Raw genomic sequence first — 21,634 nt, forward strand, 5'->3', positions numbered from 1 at the left:
CTACCACTCTAACCTCTGGATTTCAGTGCCTGTCACTATCTCAAGTAAAGTCAGAGGGTTCGGGCCTACATAGTATTGGCACAAAATTATTCTTCAGTCAGGGAAACTTTGGGTGTGGTTTCAAAGTACTTTAAACCTGCCAGAAGACACATGAGCTGGGTTGTAGCACGTAACATGATCCTCCTTTAGCAAGACCAAGTCGTTCCAGTCCCTGAGTTTTGAACAGAAAATCCTAAGTCTTACTTCAAGATCAATTCAAGTCTTACCTTTTACACCAGGCTTTCCAAATGCCACAGTTCTGACTACTTATCATGTTAACATAGTGCTCTACTTATAGATTTCAGTAAGTGTTTGAATACTCCTAGCGTAACCATTCATCCCAGCTTGCCCAGAAAGTCCTAATTTAAGCCTGTTGTTTTGACATTCTAGCACTTTGACTTTTAAATAGTGTCCAAGTTACTGCAATAAATTACATAACCACTTTCGTTTTTCCTAATTTTCAGAACCTTACTATTTTATGACTTATAACTGTACTAGAGACCCAGTGCACAAAAATTTGTGCACTCGGGGGGGGGGGGGTGTCCCTCAGCCCAGCCTGTGCCCTCTCACAGTCTTGGACCACTCAGGGGATGACCACCTGCTGGCTTAGGCCCGCTCCCTGGGGGATCAGGCTCAAGCTGGCAGTCAGACATCCCTCTGGCAGCCCGGCAGCCCTCGGCGGATGTCCATTTACCAGCAGGGAGCAGACCTAAGCTGCAGTTGGACATCCTTAGTGCTGCTGAGGAGGCGGGAGAGGCTCCCGCCACCACCACTGTGCTGGCAGTCATCAGCCTGGCTTGTGGCTGAGCAGAGCTCCCCCTGTGGGAGTGCACTGACCACCAGGGCACAGCTCCTCATTGAGTGTCTGGCCCCTGGTGGTCAGTGTGTGTCATAGTGACCAGTCATTCCCAGTCGTTCTGCTTTTAGGGTCAATTTGCATTATTACCTTTTATTATATAGGATATAGAGCAAAGTTACTAGAATTCTTACTCCTGCAATAGAGCACTAATTATTTCTGGTTACATTTGACACCATAATCTATTCTTTAAAGACATACTTGGGTGATTTTGTCCCAGGGAGCACTGAGCAATGTGTGGAGACATTGTTGTTTGGCCAGGGATGCTGCTAGACATCCAACCATGGATAGGACAGCCCCCACAGCAAATAATTATCTGGCCCCAAATGTCTATATTCTCGTATAAGAAAGTTAGTAAGATCAAAATAATATTTTATTAATATGTTATTTATTTCAGAGAGAGGAAGGGAGAGGGAGAGATAGATAGAAACATCAATGATGAGGGAGAATCACTGATCAGTTGCCTCCTGCACGCCCCCTACTGGGGATGGAGCCCACAACTGGAATCAAGCCCGGGACCCTTCAGTCCAAAGGCCGAAGCTCTATCCACTGAGCCAAACCAGCTAGGGCCAAAATAATATTTTTAAAATGTAAATGTTTTATAAGAGGAACTAAACAAATCTGATCCTTAATCACTTATCTTGATTTGATGGTTTTCATGGAGTCAATTATAAGATGTTGGAATGAAAAGTAAAGAGTACCACTATGGACTCAATACTTAGGTTTGGATTCCAGTTTTATCACATGCTTCAGGGCACAAGAAGTTGGTAAAGCTCAGTAGCTCAGTTTCCTAGCCCATAAAGGTAACTGTGCCTTCTGTTCCCACTTGTATACTACTGAATACTAATCTTTCCAAAACAGCATTTTGTGAAGATACTGCAACACTCACCCTTGTCATGTGGCTCAGTTAGGTTGAAGCTTTGTCCTATACACTAAAAGGCTGCAGGTTTGGTTTCCAGTTGGGACGCACATGGAAAGCAACCTATCGATGTTTCTCTCTCTCTCTCTCTCTCAAAATTAAAAAAAGAATATTGAAACACTCAAGAATATTGAACACTCAAAAAATCTCCTCCTAGCCCTAGCCGGTTTGGATCAGTGGATAGAGTGTCAGCCAGGGAAACAAAGGGTCCCAGGTTTCAATTCCAGTCAAGGGCACATACGTTGGTTGCAGGCTCCTCCCTCGCCTGGGCCCTAGTCAGGGCTTGTGCAGGAGACAACCAATCTATTTCTCTCACACTGATGTTTCTCAGTCTGTCTCTTTCTCCCTAAAAATCAATGGAACAATATCCTTGGGTGAGGATTAACAACAACAAAAAAATCTCCTCCTAGATTTCACAGGCCATCTATCCACAGTATGGTCTCTAAATACAATGATTCAACTTTATTTTTCACTTGTTCCCCAACAAACTTCACTTAAGTATCTTCATTGGCTTTCGCTTTACCCTACTCAAATGCAACTTTTCCTATGCTTTTTGGTTCTGACAGAACAGCAAGAAATACCCTTCCATCCGTACTAAAGATACTAAATCTTTTTTTTAAATCTTTATTGTTCAGATTACAGATGTTCCTCTTTTTCTCCTCCTTAGCTCCCCTCCACCTGGTTCCTACCCAACTCCAGGCCTTCTCCCCCCACCACCCCACAACTGACCTCATCCATAGGTGTAAGCTCTTTGTCCAATCTCTTCCCGCATATCCCCCACAACCCCTTCCCCCCAAGAATTGTCAGTCTGCTCCCTTTCCATGCCTCTGATTCTATTACATTCACCAATCTGTTCTGTTCATCAAGTTTTTTATTCATTTGATTTTTAGGTTCACTTGTTGATATATATTTGTTGCCACTTTGTTGTTCATAATTTTTTATCTTTACCTTTTCTTCTTCTTCCTCTTCTTAGAGAATACCTTTCAGCATTTCCTATAATACTGGTTTGGTGGTGATGAACTCCTTTAGCTTTTTCTTATCTGTGAAGCTCTTTATCTGACCTTCATTTCTAAATGATAGCTTTGCTGGATAATCTTAGTTGTAGGTTCTTGCTATTCACCACTTTGAATATTTCTTGCCACTCCCTTCTGGCCTGCATAGTTTCTATTGAGAAATCAGCTGACAGTCATATGGATACTCCCTTGTAGGTAACTGTTTTTCTCTTGCTGCTTTTAAGATTCTCTCTTTGTCTTTTGCTCTTGGCATTTTAATTATGATGTGTCTTGGTGTGGTCCTCTTTGGATTCCTCTTGTTTGGGGTTCTCTTCGCTTCCTGGGCTTGTAAGTCTATTTCTTTCACCAGGTAGGGGAAGTTTTCTGTCATTATTTCTTCAAATAGGTTTTCAATATCTTGCTCTCTCTTCTTCTGGCACTCCCATAATTCAGATGTTGGTACGCTTGAAGTTGTCCCAGAGGCTCCTTACACTATCTTCATATTTTTGGATTCTTTTTTTCTTTTCTCGTTGGGTGTTTTTTACTTATTCATATTTCAAATCTTTGACTTGATTCTTGGGATCCTCTAGTCTGCTGTTCAATCTCTGTATATTATTCTTTATTTCAGTCAATGTATGCTTAATTTCTGATTGGTCCTTTTTCATATCCTTGAGGGTCTCACTAAACTTCTTGGAGGTTTCTAGAAGATTCTTGAGTAACTTTATAATCGTGGTTTTGAACTCTATATCTAGTATTTTGCTTTCATCCATTTCTTTCATTTGTAACTTGTTTCTTTGTCTCTGCATTTTGGCTGCTTCCCTGTGTTTGTTTCTATGTACTGGATAGCTGCTAAGTTTCCTTGAGTTGACAGAGTGGCCTTGTGTGGTAGGTGTCCTATAGGGCCCAGTGGCTCAGCCTCCCCAGTCATCTAGATGGACGCTTTTGAAGCACCCCATTTGTGGGCTGTTTGCACAGTCTTGTTGTAGTTAACCCTTGACTGCTGTTGGTATCACTGGGAAGAATTGAGCTCCAGGCCAACTGGCTGTGATGACCAGCTGTGTCTACACTGGAAGATCTGTTGTCCAGGAGACACCTTCATAAGGCAGGACTTGCTTCAGTGGGGCTTTGGTGTTCACTGAGTCTGCCCCTTGAGTGTGTCTCTTATGGATGTTAAGAGTTGTAATCCAGTATGGTCTCACTCTGACCACTGGGTACACTGGCTCTTGGATCTCCAAGGAGGTGCAAGGTCAGCCACTGTCTGGGGCCGCTCAGCAGGAGCTACAGAGACATCTGTAGATTCCTTCTCTTTGTATGGGGTTTGGAGGTGCCCAGATAAGGCCCAGCTGTGAAGCAAGGCAGGCTGCTGCTGCCGGGCCTTGGGCCTTCTTTTGGAAGCTCTGGGGTTCTCTGACCCAGCTGCAGTTTGACAGGTTTTAGGCAGAGAAAGGACAGGCCATTCATATGCAACAGCCCACGCGCACAGCTTCGGTGGGGTTGTAAATTGGGTGCGGCGGGGGTCTCTGGGAATCACCAGGACAGAGCAAACAGCAATGGCTACCAGTCAGCCCTGCACCGGAGATGTCCCTGGGTCTCCGCATCCCACACCCCCTGTGCAGGAACAATGATCATTGTGAGCACCTCTGTGAGAAGGCCACCCTTGTGTTCCTGTCCCAATGCCAGACAGTCCAGTTTCTCCCTGTATGTGTCTGGGTCCCCCAGAGTCTTGCCTGGAACTGGAGTTCAGAACAAGCGGGAGCTTGTATCTCCCTCCCGATCAAAAGAGCAGCACATCCACTTTTCGTGCCTCCGCACCTCTTACCAGTCTCAATGTGCTTTCTTCACCTCTCTAACTGTGTAACTTCCACTCAGCCAGCTTTCCCACAGTTCTGGGTGGTCATTGTTCTGCCTTTTAGTTGTAATTTTGATGTGGTTGTGAGAGGCAGCAAGTAAAGGTGTTTACCTATGCCGCCATCTTGGTTTCTCCTCCAAAGATACTAAATCTTAAGTATCAATTCTCACATTCAAATCCATATAAACTTAACCTAAAAATATTCAGAGCATATTTATAGTAAAGAATTATTTTTAATTGGGGTGTGTGAAACTGGTATTGTGAATATGTTTAATAAGCCCTTATCTTCTACTACAATATTTAGCCATTAAATGGTATGATGTTTGGGATGGAATTGGCTTCAAAATATGCCAGGTGGTTGAGGTTTGAATGGAACAGATGAAACAAGAATGGCATGAGTTGGTTAAGTGTTAAAGATGAGTAAAAAGTTAAATGGAGGTTCATTTTACTATCACTCTACTTTTGTTTTTTTGAAATTTTCCAAAATAAAACGCTTTAAGTTCAATGGAAAGATAAGGGAGACTGGAAGTAAAATAATAAAACAGTGAATATGATGATGACAATGATGAAACTAACACTTATACATTTAATTTGTGCCAAGAATGGTTCTAAATACTATATATATACACACACACACACACACACACACATATATATGACACTTAATTCTCTATGGTGGTATGGCCTACAACAGAGATGGCGAACCTATGACATGCGTGTCAGAGGTGACACGCGAACTCATTTTTTTGGTTGATTTTTCTTTGTTAAATGGCATTTAAATATATAAAATAAATATCAAAAATATAAGTCTTTGTTTTACTATGGTTGCAAATATCAAAAAATTTCTATATGTGACACAATAAAGTTAGAGTTTTTCAAAATGCTGACACGCCGAGCTCCAAAGGTTCGCCATCACTGGCCTACAGTAATCTATAATAATAAAAGCATAATATGCTAATTAGACCAGACATTCTTTCAGACGACCTTCCGGACGAAGCCAGAGCTGCTAGGGAAGCCCGGGTCCTGGGTGCCAGAGGGAGGCTGGTGCCAGCAGCCGGGGGAAGGAAGGCCTACTCTTGCACAAGTTTCATGCATCAGGCCTCTAGTGATCTCTACAGTCTTGTGCTACAAGACAATGAGGATTACATATAAGAGGATGGTCCCATAAGATTATAATGGGGCTGAAAAATTCCTATGGCCTAGTGATGCTGTTGAAATTGCTATGTCTTAGGGTAAGACATTACACAAATACTTACTATTGTGTTACAACTGCCTAGTATTCCGTAAAAATAACAAGCTGTAATGTAGGAGCTGTAGATGAACAGAATTTGTCATTCTCAAATATGTCTCTGACAAGAATTATTTCAGGCTGTTTAATTTTAAGAAATAGCAGAAATAAGAGAAGCTCTGAAAAAGAAGTAGCAGTTACTCTTTGTAAAAGACATTTACATTTGTACAGTAAATCTCCATTTGTCAGGGTATCTCCCTTAGTGTACTAGGAAGAGGGGGATGACCTTATCTCTAGAAACTCTTACCAATGCAGATGGCAATGACTTAATCATGCCTAACTACCTTACTCTGGTTTACTGTGCTTTTCCTGATAACCTCCATAACTGACTCACCCCCAACTTCTTTTGTTTTGAGCTAAAGATGGTACTCAAAGGTGGTGGCTTAAGTTACTCGGTTTTCCTAGGTCACTTCCATGTGTACAAGAGGTATACATGTTATTAAACTTTTGTTTGCTTTTCTGTTGTTAATCTGTCTTTTATTACAGGGATGTGTTAGCCAAGGATCCAGAAAGGTAGAGGAAAAATTATTTTCCTCCCCCCAGGCCCACAGGCTATATACTATTTAGCCTAGGCCTACAGTAGGCTATACCATCTGGTTTTGTGTAAGAACACAAAGAAATCTCTGAAAATATCCCATTTCAATATTTCAGAGATAACAGAGGTTCAAGTACAGAGATTAAGTGGTTTACCCAAGGTCATACACCTAACAAGGGTGGAAGCAGGAATTCCAACTCAGGCTATCTAGTTCCAGAGTCATGACTCTTAGCTCCTATGTTATTGGACTTCCAGGAGCTCCAAAGGCCAGGTTAGAACAAGAATGATGAGTACAATAATGAACAACATAAACTGATGAACAAAAATAGATCCAGAGACATAGAAGCATTAAACAGACCGTCAAACCTCAGAGGGAAGGCAGGGGAGGGTGGGGAAGGTAAGAGATTAACCAAAGGACTTGTATGGACGCATGTAAGCATACTAATGGACATAGACAGTAGGGGGGTGAGGGCATGTGCTGGGGGCGGGAGCAGGTGGGGAGAGGTAAATGGGGGGTGGGGGGGGAAGGAGACATATGTAATACTTTCAACAATAAAATTTTTAAAAAAGAATGATGAATACATAAAGGGGTCATTAGGTAAAGAAATTAATAAAAATGTTCATAGGCCTCAGGCTGTTAAAGACAAATGACCAAAAGACAGAACTGATGGCGGTGATGGGGGAGGGCATATAATAGCCACAGGTGAATGAGTATAAATCTATTAAGACTAACATAAAAAATAACACAATGAAAATTAGGTAAAGATTGAAAACTTTTAAACATAAATCCTAGCTCAGCCATGTACTTGAATGACTACAGCAAATTATTTAATCTAAGCTTTAATTTCCTTATCTTTAAAATGGGGGTTTAAAAGGAGTAATGGGCAGCAGCAGCTCAGTCCCAGCGAACTCTCCCTCCAGGGAATATGCCTGTGTCATCCCCTCCCCCCGACCCCCTACTGCATGTATCCCCTAACCTCTAAGGGACCCCATGAGACTTGCAACCAGGGGAATAATGGGTAATGGCAATTCATCCTGGGCTAATCCCCTGAACCTGTCTCCCCCTTTTCTCTGACTTCCCAGTGAGCTAAGGCAGCCCAGCCTAGGCTCTCCTGTTGCTTCTTTTATGCCCTTTCTTGTTTCACTCTCCTAAGTATATTTTTGCTGCGGTAATACATTCTTGTTTGCTTTTCTAAAATAAAAATAAAAAACAAAACAAAAAAAGGGGTAGTGGTAATAATAGTTTGAACATACTGGGTTATTAGGAAAGTACTATATATAAGGTGCTTAGCATAGTATCTGTCATATGTTAACGCAGTAAACAATTATTATTGTTAAAAATAAAAGAGCAATAAAAATCACATTGAAGGATTCCGCCCTCACCACTTGTACCCAACATTATACTGGATATTCTAGCTAGGGCAATTCAGCAAGTAGATAAAACAAAATGCATGCAGACTGGAAAAGAAGTAAAGTTATCTCTATTAGCAGATGACTTATTCTTTTATTTAAAAAATCCTAAGGAATCCACACACACAAAAAATGACTACAGCTAAAAAAAATAACTCCAGCCCAGCTGGCGTGGCTCTGTGGTTGAGCATCAACCTATAAACCACGATGTCACGGTTCGATTCCTGGTCAGGGCACATGCCCAGGTTGTGAGCTCAATACCCAGTGTGGGGTGTGGGGGAGGCAGCCAATCAATGATTCTCTCTCATTGATGTTTCTATCTCTCTCTCCCTCTCCCTTCCTCTCTTAGATCAATTAAAACATAATTTAAAAAAAATAACTCCAGCAAGGAGTTAACCCCTTATCAGATGTATTATTGGCAAATATATTCTCCCATTTAGTGGGTTGTTGATAGCTTCCTTTACTGTGAAAACTTTTTAGCTTGATGTAGTCTCATTTGTTTATTTTTTCTTTTGCTTCCCTAGCCTGAGTAGATATATCAGAAAAAATATTACTATGAGGAATGTCTGAGATTTTACTGCCTATGTTTTCTTCTAGGATTTTTATGGTTTAAAGCCTAACATTTAAGTCTTTAATCCACTCTGAGCTTATTCTTGTGTGCGGTGTAAGAAGTGGTCTAGTTTCTTTTTTTTTTTTTTTTTTGCATAAATCTGTCCAATTTTCCCATCACCCATAGTCTATTTACTGAATAGACCATCTTTAGCCCACTGTATGGTTTTGCCTCCTCTGTTGAATATTAACTGACTATAAAGGTATGGATTTATTTCTGGGTACTCTATTCTGTTCCATTTATCTGTGTAACTGTTTTTATGTCAGAACCATGCTGTTTTGATGACTATGGCCTTGAAGTAGTTTGATAACAGATAGTGTGATTCCTCTTTGTTCTTCTTTCTGAAGATTGCTATTTAGGGTCTTTGTGGTTCCACATAAATTTTTGGAATATTTGTTGAAGTTCTATGAAATACGCCATCAGTATCTTGATAGGTATTGCGCTGAATCTGTAGACTGCTTTGAGTAGTATGAATATTTTAATTTTTCCTATCAATGATCACAGTATAGGTTTCCACTTATATATATCTTTTTCATTCTTTCTTTAGTGTCTTATAATTTTCTGAGTACAGGTCTTTTACATCTTTGGTTAAATGGGCTTGTTTTATAGTTTCCCTTTCTGACAGTTCATTACTGATGCATAAAAATGCAACTGATTTTTGGATATTTTGTATCCTGCTACTTTAATTAATTCATTTATCACTTCTAGTGGTGGAATTTTTTGGTGGAATATTTAGGGTTCTCCATGTATTGTCAAATCACCTGCAAATAATGAGAGTTTTACTTCTTCCTTTCCAATATGGATGCCTTTTATTTTTTCTTCTTGTCTGACTGGTGTGGCTAGGACTTCCAGTACTATGTTCAATGAGAACAGTGAAATTGGACATCTCTGTCTAGTTCTTGATATTAAGGGGAATGCTTGTAATTTTTGCTCACTGAGTATGATGATGGCCTTTATTATGTTGAGGTATCTTCCCTCTATTCCCATTTTGCTGAGAGCTTTTACTAGTATCATAAATGGGTGCTGGATTTTATCAAATGCTTTTTCTGCATCTAATGATATGATCATGTCGTTTTTATCCTTCATTTTGCTTATGTGATGTATCACCTTTTTTTTTTTTCTTTTTTTTTTTTAGATATTGTACCAACCTTGCATCCTTGGAATAAATCCTACTTGATCCTGGTGTATGGTATTTTTAATGTATTTCTGGATTGTTTGGCTAATATTTTGTTAGGGATTTTATCACCTATGTTCATCAGGGATATTTGCCTATAATTTTCTTTCTTTGTCATGTCTTCCTTTATCTGGTTTTGAAATTAGGATAATGCTGGCCTCATAAAATGAACTTGGGAGTTTTCCTTCTCTTTAATTTTTTGGAATAATGTGAGAAGGATAAATGTTAGTTCTTTGAATATTTGATAAAATTCACCTATAAAGCCATCCAGTCCAGGGCTTTTATTTGTTGGGAGTTCTTTGTTTTTTGGGTTTTTAAAAAATATATTTTTATTTATTTCAGAGAGGAAGGGAGAGGGAGGAATAGAAACATCAATGATGAGAGAAAATCACTGATTGGCCGCCTCTTGCATGCCCCAAACTGGGGATCTAGCCCATAACCCGGGCATGTGCCCTTGGCCGGAATGAAACCTGGGACCCTTCAGTCTGCAGGCTGACACTCTACCATCTCAGCCAAACCAGCTAGGGCTGTTGGGAGTTTGTTTTTGTTTTTATTACTGTTTCAGTTTCACTAGTTGTGTTCTGTCTATCCAGATTCTCTGATTCTTCCTTAGTTTTGGAAGATTGCATGTTTCTAGGATCCTGCTCTGTTGTCTGGATTTGGCCACTGAGTGTATTGGTTCTGGGCCTCTTGGGAGGGACTCTGGTGCAGGCCAATGTCAAACACTGTCTGTGACTGGCTCTGGGCAACCTGTTTAGAGCTATCAATGATCCAGTTTGTGGCTGGGCCTGGGTATGTGTGGAAAGGACCAGGCTGTGCACCAAGGTCTGCTTTTCCTAGCACAGGTCCAGGGGAAGATCAGCAAAAGTCACAAAGTACCCAGAGATCTGCCTCTGCTTGCAGGCTGTCTGTTAGGCTCACTTACTTAAAGAGCCTCAGCCTCAGGCTGTACTCCTCAGTTGGGCTTAAGCTCCTCAGGATGGGGCAAGAGGGATTCCAATGGGTGGGGCTTTTGCGTCTCCCCAGACTGATGCTGCATGAAGGGCAATGCAATCCCTGAGAAAGATGGCTTTTGCATATTGGGGCATGACTCAGCACAGGGATCCTGGCGGCTGATGTCTCAGCTCTCTCTCCAGAGCCACCAATCCCAGATTCTCTTCACATAGCTCTAGTCTGCTCTGCCTGCCCTAAGCCAGAGCCGAAGGTGAGTGGCTGCAAACAAAATTTTGTGTATTGGCCCTTTAAGATGGTGCCTGTGTTTCTAGCTCTCTCCCCTTGGCAGACAGAAACCTTGCTGATTTTCACAGCCAGATGTTATATGGGCACCTTTCCCAGTCCTGGTACTCTCAGCTGGGGAATCTGGCTTGGAGTTTAGACCCCAGATTTCTCAGGGGAAGCCCTCCTCTCCCCCCACCCAGCTGAGATATCCCTCCAGAACTTCAGCTGCTGCCAATGGGAGCCAGGCCAGCACTCTCGCTCCTCCACACTTTCTACCAGTCTCGACGTGGCCTCCTCTCTAAGTCCTTGGTTATAAGGCTTTTCTCCAGCTACTCTTCACATGGTTATTAAGGATGACTTTTCACTTTACAACTACACTTTAGTTGTAATTCCAGTTTGGTCCTGGGAGGAGTAAGTGTAGCTTCCACCTAATCTGTTGCCATCTTGGATCCTCCCCAGGTAACTGATTTTTGAAAAGAATTCTAAAACAGTTTAATGGAAACAGAAAAATCTTTTCAACAAATGGTACAAGAACAACTGGATATCTATCTACATGCAAAAAATTAAAAAGAATTCGAACTCCCACCTCATATTACAAAATCAAAACGGATCAAAGCAAATGTCGGCAAGTATCTAGAAAAATTGGAATCCTTGTATTAATGCTGGTGAAAATGTAAAATGGTCTAGTTGCTACATAAAACAATATGATGTTTCCTCAAAAAATTAAACAGCATTACCATTTTATCCAGCAATCTCACTTCTGGGTGTATACCCAAAAGTAAAATCAAGGACTTGTACAGATATATTTGTATGTTCATGTTCACAGTGGCACTATTCACAAGAAGCAGAAGCAATCCAGTGTTCATCAGTGAAGGAATGGATAAAGAAAATGTGATAGATGCAGGTACAGACACACAAACCATGGAATATTATTCGTCTTAAGAAAGGAAACCATGTCATACGCTACAACATGGATGAAACATGAGGATATTATGCTAAGTGAAATAAGTGAGTCCCAGAAATACAAATGCTATATGATTCTACTTATGAGATACCTAGAGCATTCAAACCCAGAAACAAAGTAGAATAGTGGTTGCCAGGAGCTGGGGAAAAGGGGGGGAAGGGGGGGTGGGTAGGGGAGGTAAGGAGTTGGTGTTCTGTGAGTGTAATGTTTCAGTCATGCAGGATGGGAGGGTTCTGGGGATCTGTTTACAACAATGTGCACATGGTTGACAACAGTGAACTATACAGTTGGGAGGCTGAATTTTTTGGAGGTTTTTACAGCCACAAAAAAACATAAATTCCATATTTTAATATAAGCATATATATCATATAAGCTTAGGTTTGGGAACAGAAAGATTTAACTGCTGTTTTCTCTTGCCTGTTGAGGATTATGAAACACACACACACACCAAAATAGAAGGAATGGAATTCTGAGACATGCTACAACATAATGAATCTTGAAGACATTGTGGTATGTGAAAAAAGCCAGTCATGAAAACACAAACATTGTATATTTGAATAATATTACCCCATTTTGTTTATTCACTCATCAGTTGATGGGCATTCGGGTTGTTTCCATTTGGATTGTTGACTATTATAGAAAACACTGTTATGAATATTTATTTGTAAGATTTTATATGGACGTTTTCATTTTTCTTGGTTATATACCTGGAAGTGGAATTACTAGGTAAAATTGTAATTCCATGTTTAACTATTTGAGAAACTGCCAAACTATTTGTCACAGTGGCTAGACCACTTTATATTCCTACCAGCAACATACAAGGGTTCCAATTTCTGCATATGCTTGTCAACACTTGTCATCTGTCTTTTTTGTTATACAGCCATGTGCTAGTATCTCAGTGTGGTTCTGATTTACATTTGTCTAATGACTAATGATGACCAGCATCTTTTCATGTATTTATTAACCATTTGTATGTCTTCTTTGGAGAAATGTCTGTTCAAACTATCTGTCCATTTTCTAACTGAGTTACCTACTTTTACTTTGTTAAGTTGTAAGAGTTCTTTATATATTCTGGATACTAATCCCTTGTGAGAGATGAATTACAAATATTTTCTCCTACTATGTATGTTTCTTTCAATTTCTTGATGAAGCCCTTTGAAACATCAAATTTTTAGTATTATGAAGTCCAATTTATCTATTCTTTTTTTTTGTTGCTTGTGCTTTTAGTATCATATCTAACAAACCTCTGCCTAATCCAAGATCATGAGATTTACTCCCATGTTTTCTTCTGAAAGGTTTATATTTGACCATACATTTAGGTCTCTGATCCACATTATCGTGACAAAATATACACACTATCAAATTTACCATGTTAACCCTTTTTAAGTGTGTAGTTCAATGGCATTAAGTACATTCATATTGTTGTGCAGCCATCCATCTTGAGAACCTTGTTTTGTGGAAATGATGAAAATGTTATGAATCAGATAGTGGTAACAAGTGCACAACTTTGCAAATATACTAAAAATCAGTGAATTACACACTTTAAATATGTAAATTTTATTGTGTGTGAATTTTATCTCAACAAAAAAACTTAAAGAGAAAAACATTAATTGAGCCATGGTCGGTGTGGTTTGGTTGGTTGGGTGTCGTCCCATACAGCGAAAAGTTGCCATTTGATTCCTGGTCAGGGCACATGCCTGGGTTTTGGCTCCATCCCCAGGAGGGGCATACAGGAGGCAGCCGATGAAAGTTTCACTCTCACATTGATGTCTCTCTCTCTCCCTCTTTTCCTCTCTTCTAAAAATCAATAAATATATATATATATATATATATATATATATATATATATATATATATATTTTTTTTTTTTTTTTTAAATTACATTGAGAGGGTTAACACAAGAAGACTGTAGCCACCCTGACTGGTTTGGCTCAGTGAATATAGTGTCAGCCTGCAGACTGAGGGGTCCCAGGTTCAATTCCAGTCAAGAGCATGTACCTTGGTTGTGGGCACATCCCCAGTAGGGGGTGTGCAGGAGGCAGATGATCGATGTTTCTCTCTCATCAATGTTTCTGACTCTCTATCCCTCTCCTTTCCTCTCTGTAAAAAATCAATAAAATATATTTTTTAAAAAAAAGATTGTTTCATGCCAATGAAAATATTAAAAAAATTTTTAAAAGACTGTAGCAAAATATGCAATGATACTAGATGCCAAAGAGTAGGCAGAAATATTCTTCTTTAGCTTGTTTTTCTGCCAATAATTTGTTCAAATGGACAGGCCCAATAAACATTCTTCAAAGGAAATTGATCAATTGAGGCAAGGTCATAGAGAGTAAGCCGGAAAAAAGTTTAGGCATATCTCTCCAAATAATGGGAAAGAACTGAAATACTGTCAATCTGGAATATCATGACAAGACAAAGAGTGTATCTGACCTGACAGGCTCATATTAAACATAAAAAACAGAATGTAAAACTATTTATTAAATATTTGGTTTCAAAATAATAGCATTTAGCTCAAGCAATTATATCTAACACACACTGTATGGTCAAGTATCTAAAACGCTGAGTACAGTTCTAGGGAGAAGGTGTTAGAGCAGCGATTCTCAACCTATGGGTCGCGACCCCTTTGGGGGTCGAACGACCCTTTCACAGGGGTCGCCTAAGACCATCGGAAAACACATATATAATTACATATTGTTTTTGTGATTAATCACTATGCTTTAATTATGTTCAATTTGTAACAATGAAATTGGGTGTCACCACCACATGAGGAACTGTATTAAAGGGTCTCGGCATTAGGAAGGTTGAGAACCACTGTGTTAGAGGCTCATGATAGTAGCCTTCAAATATTTTAAGAAATCATTCATGTGGAAAAGAGATTATATCTGAATAAAGCAAAAAGTAGTGGGAACAGTACAGGCTTTGATGTCATAAAGACCTGGTTTCAAATACTGATGCCATCATTTACTGTGTCATTTGATGCTTTAGAGAAAGATTATGTTTCCTTTCCTAGATCTTGATACCTATCTCATAAATGGATAAAAATTAAATGCAGTTCAGTGTAAAATGTTTATAAACTCCTGGTATAGGCTGACACACTATGATACACAATGATGTTAGTACCTTTCTCCTGATTTTTCCTATTTGTTCTAGAATATTGTTTTTCAAACTGAGAAGTACAATCCATTAATGGGTCACAAAACCAGCTTAGCTGGTTGTAACAAGTTTTTTTCCTAAATACAGAGAACAGAAAATATTAGAGGGTACCACATGTACTAAAAATAACTATAGTTGTAAGAAAATTTTGCTTCAATTATTCATACACATGTGTGTGCTATGATGTAAAATGTGCTTATCCTAAAGCTGAAACCAAAAAAAAAAGCTGTGAAAGCCACTGCTCTAGAGCACTGTTTTCTAAATATGATCTATAGATACCAGTTCCTTAGGAGCTCAAGTAAGTTTAGGGAACCATAACACTTACAAATTTACTATATTCAATATATATTCACATATCAAAAAGCCCAGCATTAAAAAAAACCTGTTCATTTTTGTTGAGCCTCCATTTTCCCACATATATTTGACCTCAGACCACTACTATTTATTCACACAATATCTACTGACACATTCAGGACTGGCATTATATGGTATACACTGGAGGGTAAAACATTTCTCCAAATGAAAACGAAGGTACAATGGGTATACGTTACAGAAAGTAGATTTTTAGCTTACTAAGAAAGAAAAAAAACTCTTGACTCTGAATCTTCCTCCCCTTGCCTCTAACACCTACCCCCTCCAACCTATATTCCAAACACATATCCCAAAGTGTTTTAAACATATTTATCAAACTTTCAACTCACACAATTTTTTTCAGAAAAAGTATGACATATCTATATATATAAAAGGCTAAGTGTCTGTCCTACCGATAGCTATGATGCGCAGTGACCACCAGAGGGCAGACGCTCAACGCAGGAACTGCCATGATGCGCACTGGCCATTTAAAAATAAATGGGCCCTAGAGGGTTTGGGTCAGTGGAGTGTCGGCCTGCGGACTGAAAGGTCCCAGGTTTGATTCCGGTCAAGGGCATGTACCTTGGTTGCGGGCACATTCCCAGTGGGAGGTGTGCAGGAGGCAGCTGGTCGATGTTTCTCTCTCATCGATGTTTCTAACTCTCTATCCTTCTCCCTTCCTCTCTGTAAAAAATCAATAAAATATATTTTTAAAAAAATAAAAATAAAAAAATAAATGGCACCACGGACCTGGCGCTGACAAACCTTCCCCCAAGTGGGACACAGGCCCTGCCACCACCCCAGAGCAACACTCCACCAAATCGCAGCCAGCGCTCCCAAGACCTGATGGCACAAAATGTGGCCCACAGCCCAGCCCAGAAATGGTCGCTGTGGGCGCTGGGTAATGACGTCACATAGTAATGCCTGTCTTCCTCTCCCTAGCGACTAGCCTCCTTGGAGTTTCTTTAGCCCAGGAACATGATTTGCTTTATAGCCAGGTGCAAACATTTTACACTTTACCCAAATGTCTGTGAAGCGTTTTCATGTGCCTCATCTCATTGGATCCTCACAGAAGTCCTGGAGTAGGCAGATAGGAGACTTGGTGGAATCCTATTTTCTTTTCATTAGCCAGAAAACAGAGATTTAGAAAGCTTAGAAACTTGACCCGACTGAAAAGAAGAAATGATGGACCTTGAAAATGGCTTCAGGTTTTCTCACTGCGCAGAATATAGTCAAACACTGCTGCAGTTAAACATTTTACCCTTTGTTGTCCCTGCATGATCTACAATAATAATCTGCTTTGTGTTATAATCTGTTGGCCCTGTGTTGCTGACAATGACCTGAAAGAGAAGTTGGGGTGCTTCACTGGGCTGGAAAAAGTTTAGCTGAATCAGAAAGCAGGTCTAATTAAGCAAGTTTATTCTATATCTATAAAAGGCTAAGTTGGCTCATGCATGCAAGATACATATAAAGCTCTTGCTGGTGCCAATCACATGCGTGTTTCGATCTGTCACTGTTGACTGTGAATTTGGTTGACACTTCTATTATCGAGAAAGGGCGAATAGCAATATTAAAATATTTCTTCTAATTAATTTCCTTTCAATGTGCACGAATCCGTGCACCAGGCCACTAGTATACAATGTAAAAAAATGTAGCCAGGATCAAAGCAATAAGCAGGAACCATTCAGTCAAAAGAAACTTCTAGCATAGTATTTAAGAAGACTTGCCTTACTCAACAAACCCTATACTCAGAAACCAAAGCTGCACGACTTAATCAGCTTCTCAAGGTGGAGTCCATGTGTTCTAATAATACATAATCTAAAATGGGCTGATGAGTGCATCTAGTCCTCATTATTATCATCACTTGGAAGAGGCATGTGATGATATTTAGATGATTCTGGGTTCTTTTAAAGTGTATACACACCCAAGATTCCTTTGGGAGGACATGATTTCACACTAATATGAAAAACTGTCAATATCATAGTTAGTTCTAATAATATTTGTTATCACTTAACAATAAAATAAAGGCTTGACATCATATACTCAAGAGAACCTCTGTAATTCTAACCTTCCTAATTGGGAGTTACAAATATCTCTGACTCTGCTCTAGCAGTTGTCAGAGCATAAAGTCTCCTTCCCACTCTCCCTCCTTCCAAAGGCACCTCTCATCCTTCAAGTTTGCCTCAACTACTTCGGACTATTATTTTTTTCCCCAATTTCTGAGCACTCTCAGTACTTTATGTTCCTATCACTCTTTTTGGCAATTCTCTGTATACGTCCAGGTTATTTAACTGCATAAAACTTGGCTCCCAACAAGCCTGGAACTGCCTTAATGAACAGGGATCAACTTTTAAGAACCTTTAGAATCTCCCACAAGATCTTGTAAATATTTCTTGATTTAAATAACGAAGCTTAAGAGTCAGAGCAGCTAGACTTGGAAGAGTTTACCATGTCAGACACAGTGCTAAAAGCATACATGGATTATTTTAATCTTCACAGCTGTATCTAGCATTAAGAACGATTATTTTCTCATCAAATAGAGAAAGAAAATAAGGCTCAGAGTAACTTGCCCAAGGTCATGCAACTAGCGAGTGGCCGGAATCCAGACGAAGCTCCTACCTGCCCCGCGCACTGTGAACTTGTGGCCCTGCAATGCCGGAGTCCATGCAGGACTTAGATTTCCCTAACTTAGAAGTTTCCATATCAGCCGGGAGTAGGAGCATTTCGGGTAAAAGTGAAAACGCTGCAAAGGGGTACATTCAGAGAAAGAATCTCCCATAGACATCTTGATGCGGTTGCAATAAAATACGAGGGAAACCGCCCCCTATGTCCTTTCTATTTATGGAAGGGATGATATTCCAGTGTGGGTCCCACAATTTTATCAAGAAGTTGGCTCGTGAAAATACAGCTTTGGCTTTCCAAGAACCCTCTTTAAAAATGAAAAAATAGATGTGGTCACTGTCCAGCTCCAAAAAAGAAAAAGCCAAACCCAATTCTTGTTTTAAAAAACAAGAGCCAGGGCTCTAAGAGTTCCACCCCTGGACTCGCCACACAAAACAGCACCACCCTCGGCTCCCCACACAAAGCAAGCTTCACCCCAACACCCCAAGGGTCCCTCCCTCCCGCCAGAAGCGGACCCCCCGCCCACTCGTCCAGAGCGCTGACCACCGCACCGAGCGGGACCACGACTGTCAGCTCCCGGCTCCCGGCGACAGCTCCGCGAGCAGCCCCCCCCCCCTCCCGGCGCACAAAACGCCCGGACCACCCCCCAGAGCCGGCGCTTCACTCCACACAAAGCGGTTTCCCACCCCCGACTCCTCCCGCTGGCCGTGCCAACCCGCGGACCCCCACGGGACCCCACACCCAGAGGGTCCCCCACCCAGCGCACAACTAGCTACTCACCCCCTTTCCGCTCGCACGCCTCGAACCCCCGACTCCAGCTGACCTTTCCCAGCCAAAGCCAGAGAACCGCGAGTCCCCGTCCCGGGCGGGTCCAGCGACCCCCAGTGAGGCGTCCTCCTCCGGGGGGCCCCTCGGCGGGCGCTCCCGGCCCCGGCCCCGGCCCCGGCCCGTCCCCGCCCCGCCGCGGCCGGCGCCCCGCGCTCACCAGCTCTCCTCCTCCTCCTCCCAGCCTGACAGGCGCTCCAGCTCCTCGGGCCGCAGCGGCTCCACCTCGTCCAGCAAGCCGCCCTCGCCCGCCGCCAGCAGGCAGGCGGCGTCCCGCAGGTCCTCGCCGCTCGTCCGCCTCGGGCCCGAGCCGGCCCCGCCGCCCGCCTTGACGTGGAGGCCCAAGGGGAAGCCCCGCGGGGACGCCGCGCCGGAGGAGGGAGTGGACGCGCCGGCTCGGACCGGGCTCCCGGGCCCGAGGGAGCCGGCGCCCTGCACGGCCCCCGAGCGACTCCGGAGCTGCTCGTTCTGCTTCTCCAGCTTCTTCACCAGCTCCTGCAGCTTCCGCACCTCCTGGTCCGCGTTCACGTTGGAGTTCACGTCCTCCATCCCGGCGCCGCCGCCCGCTCGGACTCGCAGCCACAGGGAAAGAGCCGGCGCCCAGAGGCGTCGCCGCCGCCGCCGCGCCGCTCACTCTAGCCGAGGCGCCGGCATCGAGCAGGGCCGGGCCCCACCGCCTGCGTCCCCCCGGCTCGGGTTCCGAAGCGCCGCTGGCCCCAGCCGACCCGCCTCATCTGCGCCGGCTCCGGGATTGGGGGAGGCGGCGCCAATATCCGGCCGCGGCCGCCATCTTCCCTCCGTCCCTCCGCCCCCCGCGGCCCGGCCCCGTCGGTGACCTCAGAGCGTCGAGGGTGGACTCGGCCGGGGCGGGCGCTGAAAGGACCCGCAGCCGAGCTCGCGGCGCGGCGGGGGCGGGGCCTACGCCGGAAGGGGCGTGTCCGAGCCGCCGGGGGAGGCGGGGCGCCGCCGGGTTGGGCTGGGAGAGGCATTCCCGGCGCAGGCGGGGAGGGAGCTGCGAAGACCGGCTCTTTGGCGAAAGAGGAGCGTGGACTTGGCCCCGTGGGACCGAGATCGCGAGCCCGGACTCGAGCTCCTTCCCGCCTGTTGGCCCTGGATGAGGAGCGTGGGGTGTTCTCTGCCTCCAGACCCCGGCTTGTCGGGCCAGCGGGCGGACCTGTATTCAATCCCTCCGTGCTGGTTCTCGGCGGGCGCCCAGCCCAGCCGGGGCCGCGCAGAGACAGTTGTTCACTTGGTTCAGCAAACATTCATGCCCTGCCTCCTTGAAACAGGAGGGTGGCAGGGCTCGTAGGAGCCTCAGGGACCATCTGGGACGCATCTCTGCAAACGAGAAAGCAGAGCCACATGATTAAGAGGGATCTAAGGTCAAAACAATAACCATAAATTGTGGACAGCTTACTACGGGCACGGCACTGTGCTAAGCACTTTGAAAGGCATGATCTCATCGGTTTAAACATAGTTGTCCCGATTTAAAAGAGGGGTATGGAAAACCGCTCCTCTCTCCTTGCTTTTGTCCGTGAATTGATGCATAATCTGCGGTTTGGATCGGGAAAACTTTTTTAAAAATCCTCGCCCGAGGATGTGCTCATTGATTTGAGAGAGAGAGAGAGAGAGAGGAGAGAGGGGAGAAACATTTATCAGTTGCCCTCTCTACAAGCCAGATCTGTAATCCTCAACATTTTTGGTTTATGAGAGGACTCCAACCACCTGAACCACCAGATCGGGGCAGAGAAGCTTTTACATCGCATATCTTGACGTTTTAAAAAGTTGTATATTAAAAGTACTTAATAAACATGTTGACATATACCGGCGATTCTCAATCTTGGCTGCACATTAGAATCACCTGGGAATCTTTTTAAAATCCTGATTTCTGGGCCTCACCCTCCAGAAATTCTGTTTCTTTGTTTTGGGGTGGGGCCACAACATTAGTAACAAAGAAACAGAATTTCCAGGGGATGAGGCCCAGAAATCGGGATTTTAAAAAGATTCCCAGGTGATTCTAATGTGCAGCCCAGGTTGAGAACCACTGACATACACGGAAGCATGTTGAGAGATGTATGAATGTAAAAACCTGCCTTCAGTGGCACCCATTTATAATGTGCACTACAGGCAGCAAAACAACAAAAAACATTTAAATGTTTTGTTTTGATCACTTTTAGTCCTCTTCATCTGTCAATTGGCTTGTGTTGCAGATTTCCTCTAATTGCCTCCCCGCCCTTAGCTAATAATAATCCCTCCTGTTACACCTGGGTGTGGACTCACAGTCTGTGGCTTACTCGCTTCTACTCTAGCTTTTCTGTGCTGTGTTTTCCTTGCCCGGAATAGTCTACCTGCCAAATCTGACTCATTAAAACCCATGCTCACCCACCCAGGAAACCTTTCCCTGACAATTCCAGATCTGGTTCTGTTTAGCATCACGTGATCAGCTGTTTCAACAGGTACCTGCAGTTTTTAAGAATTTGCTTCTTTTTTAAAAGCAATGTATTCTACTTGCTTTTGTTGTATACTTGATGAAAAGAGACCATTTGTGTTTTCCATGTCTAGTGTATTGTCCGACACATTGGGTTTTCAATACCTAGTTTGGTGAAAGTTAGGTAGAATGTAAATTCTGACAGATCAAGGACCAGATTGATGTTTATTCATAGCAAAAAAAAAGTATTGAGTATTTTGAACATTTCTTGACTAACTACAAATAAGTAGAGTATTTACCAAGCTATGCACACCCAAAGGATGTCTTTCTCTGCTAACACGCAATAATTGTGAATGAATACGTATCATCTGTATAATGCGCACCCCAATACCATTGCT

The 21,634-nt window shown here is 42.7% G+C and overlaps 1 protein-coding gene across 3 annotated transcripts in view; it reads right to left on the reverse strand.

The window, feature by feature from the left end:
- Positions 1 to 19,602, reverse strand: part of SLAIN2 (SLAIN motif family member 2) — a 71,262-nt gene extending 51,660 nt beyond the window's left edge. The window contains exon 1 of one of the 3 annotated variants that reach the window (XM_059671748.1): positions 18,969 to 19,597. In XM_059671748.1, coding sequence (XP_059527731.1) covers positions 18,969 to 19,357 — 389 coding nt within the window. In that variant the 5' untranslated portion in view covers positions 19,358 to 19,597. Of the gene's footprint in view, positions 1 to 18,968 lie in introns of all 3 variants that reach the window. The other 2 variants (XM_059671749.1, XM_059671750.1) reach the window with 2 other exon arrangements.
- Between the last annotated feature and the right edge of the window lie 2,032 nt (positions 19,603 to 21,634).

Source organism: Myotis daubentonii, chromosome 1 (genome assembly GCF_963259705.1).
Source record: "Myotis daubentonii chromosome 1, mMyoDau2.1, whole genome shotgun sequence".
Taxonomy (NCBI): domain Eukaryota; kingdom Metazoa; phylum Chordata; class Mammalia; order Chiroptera; family Vespertilionidae; genus Myotis; species Myotis daubentonii.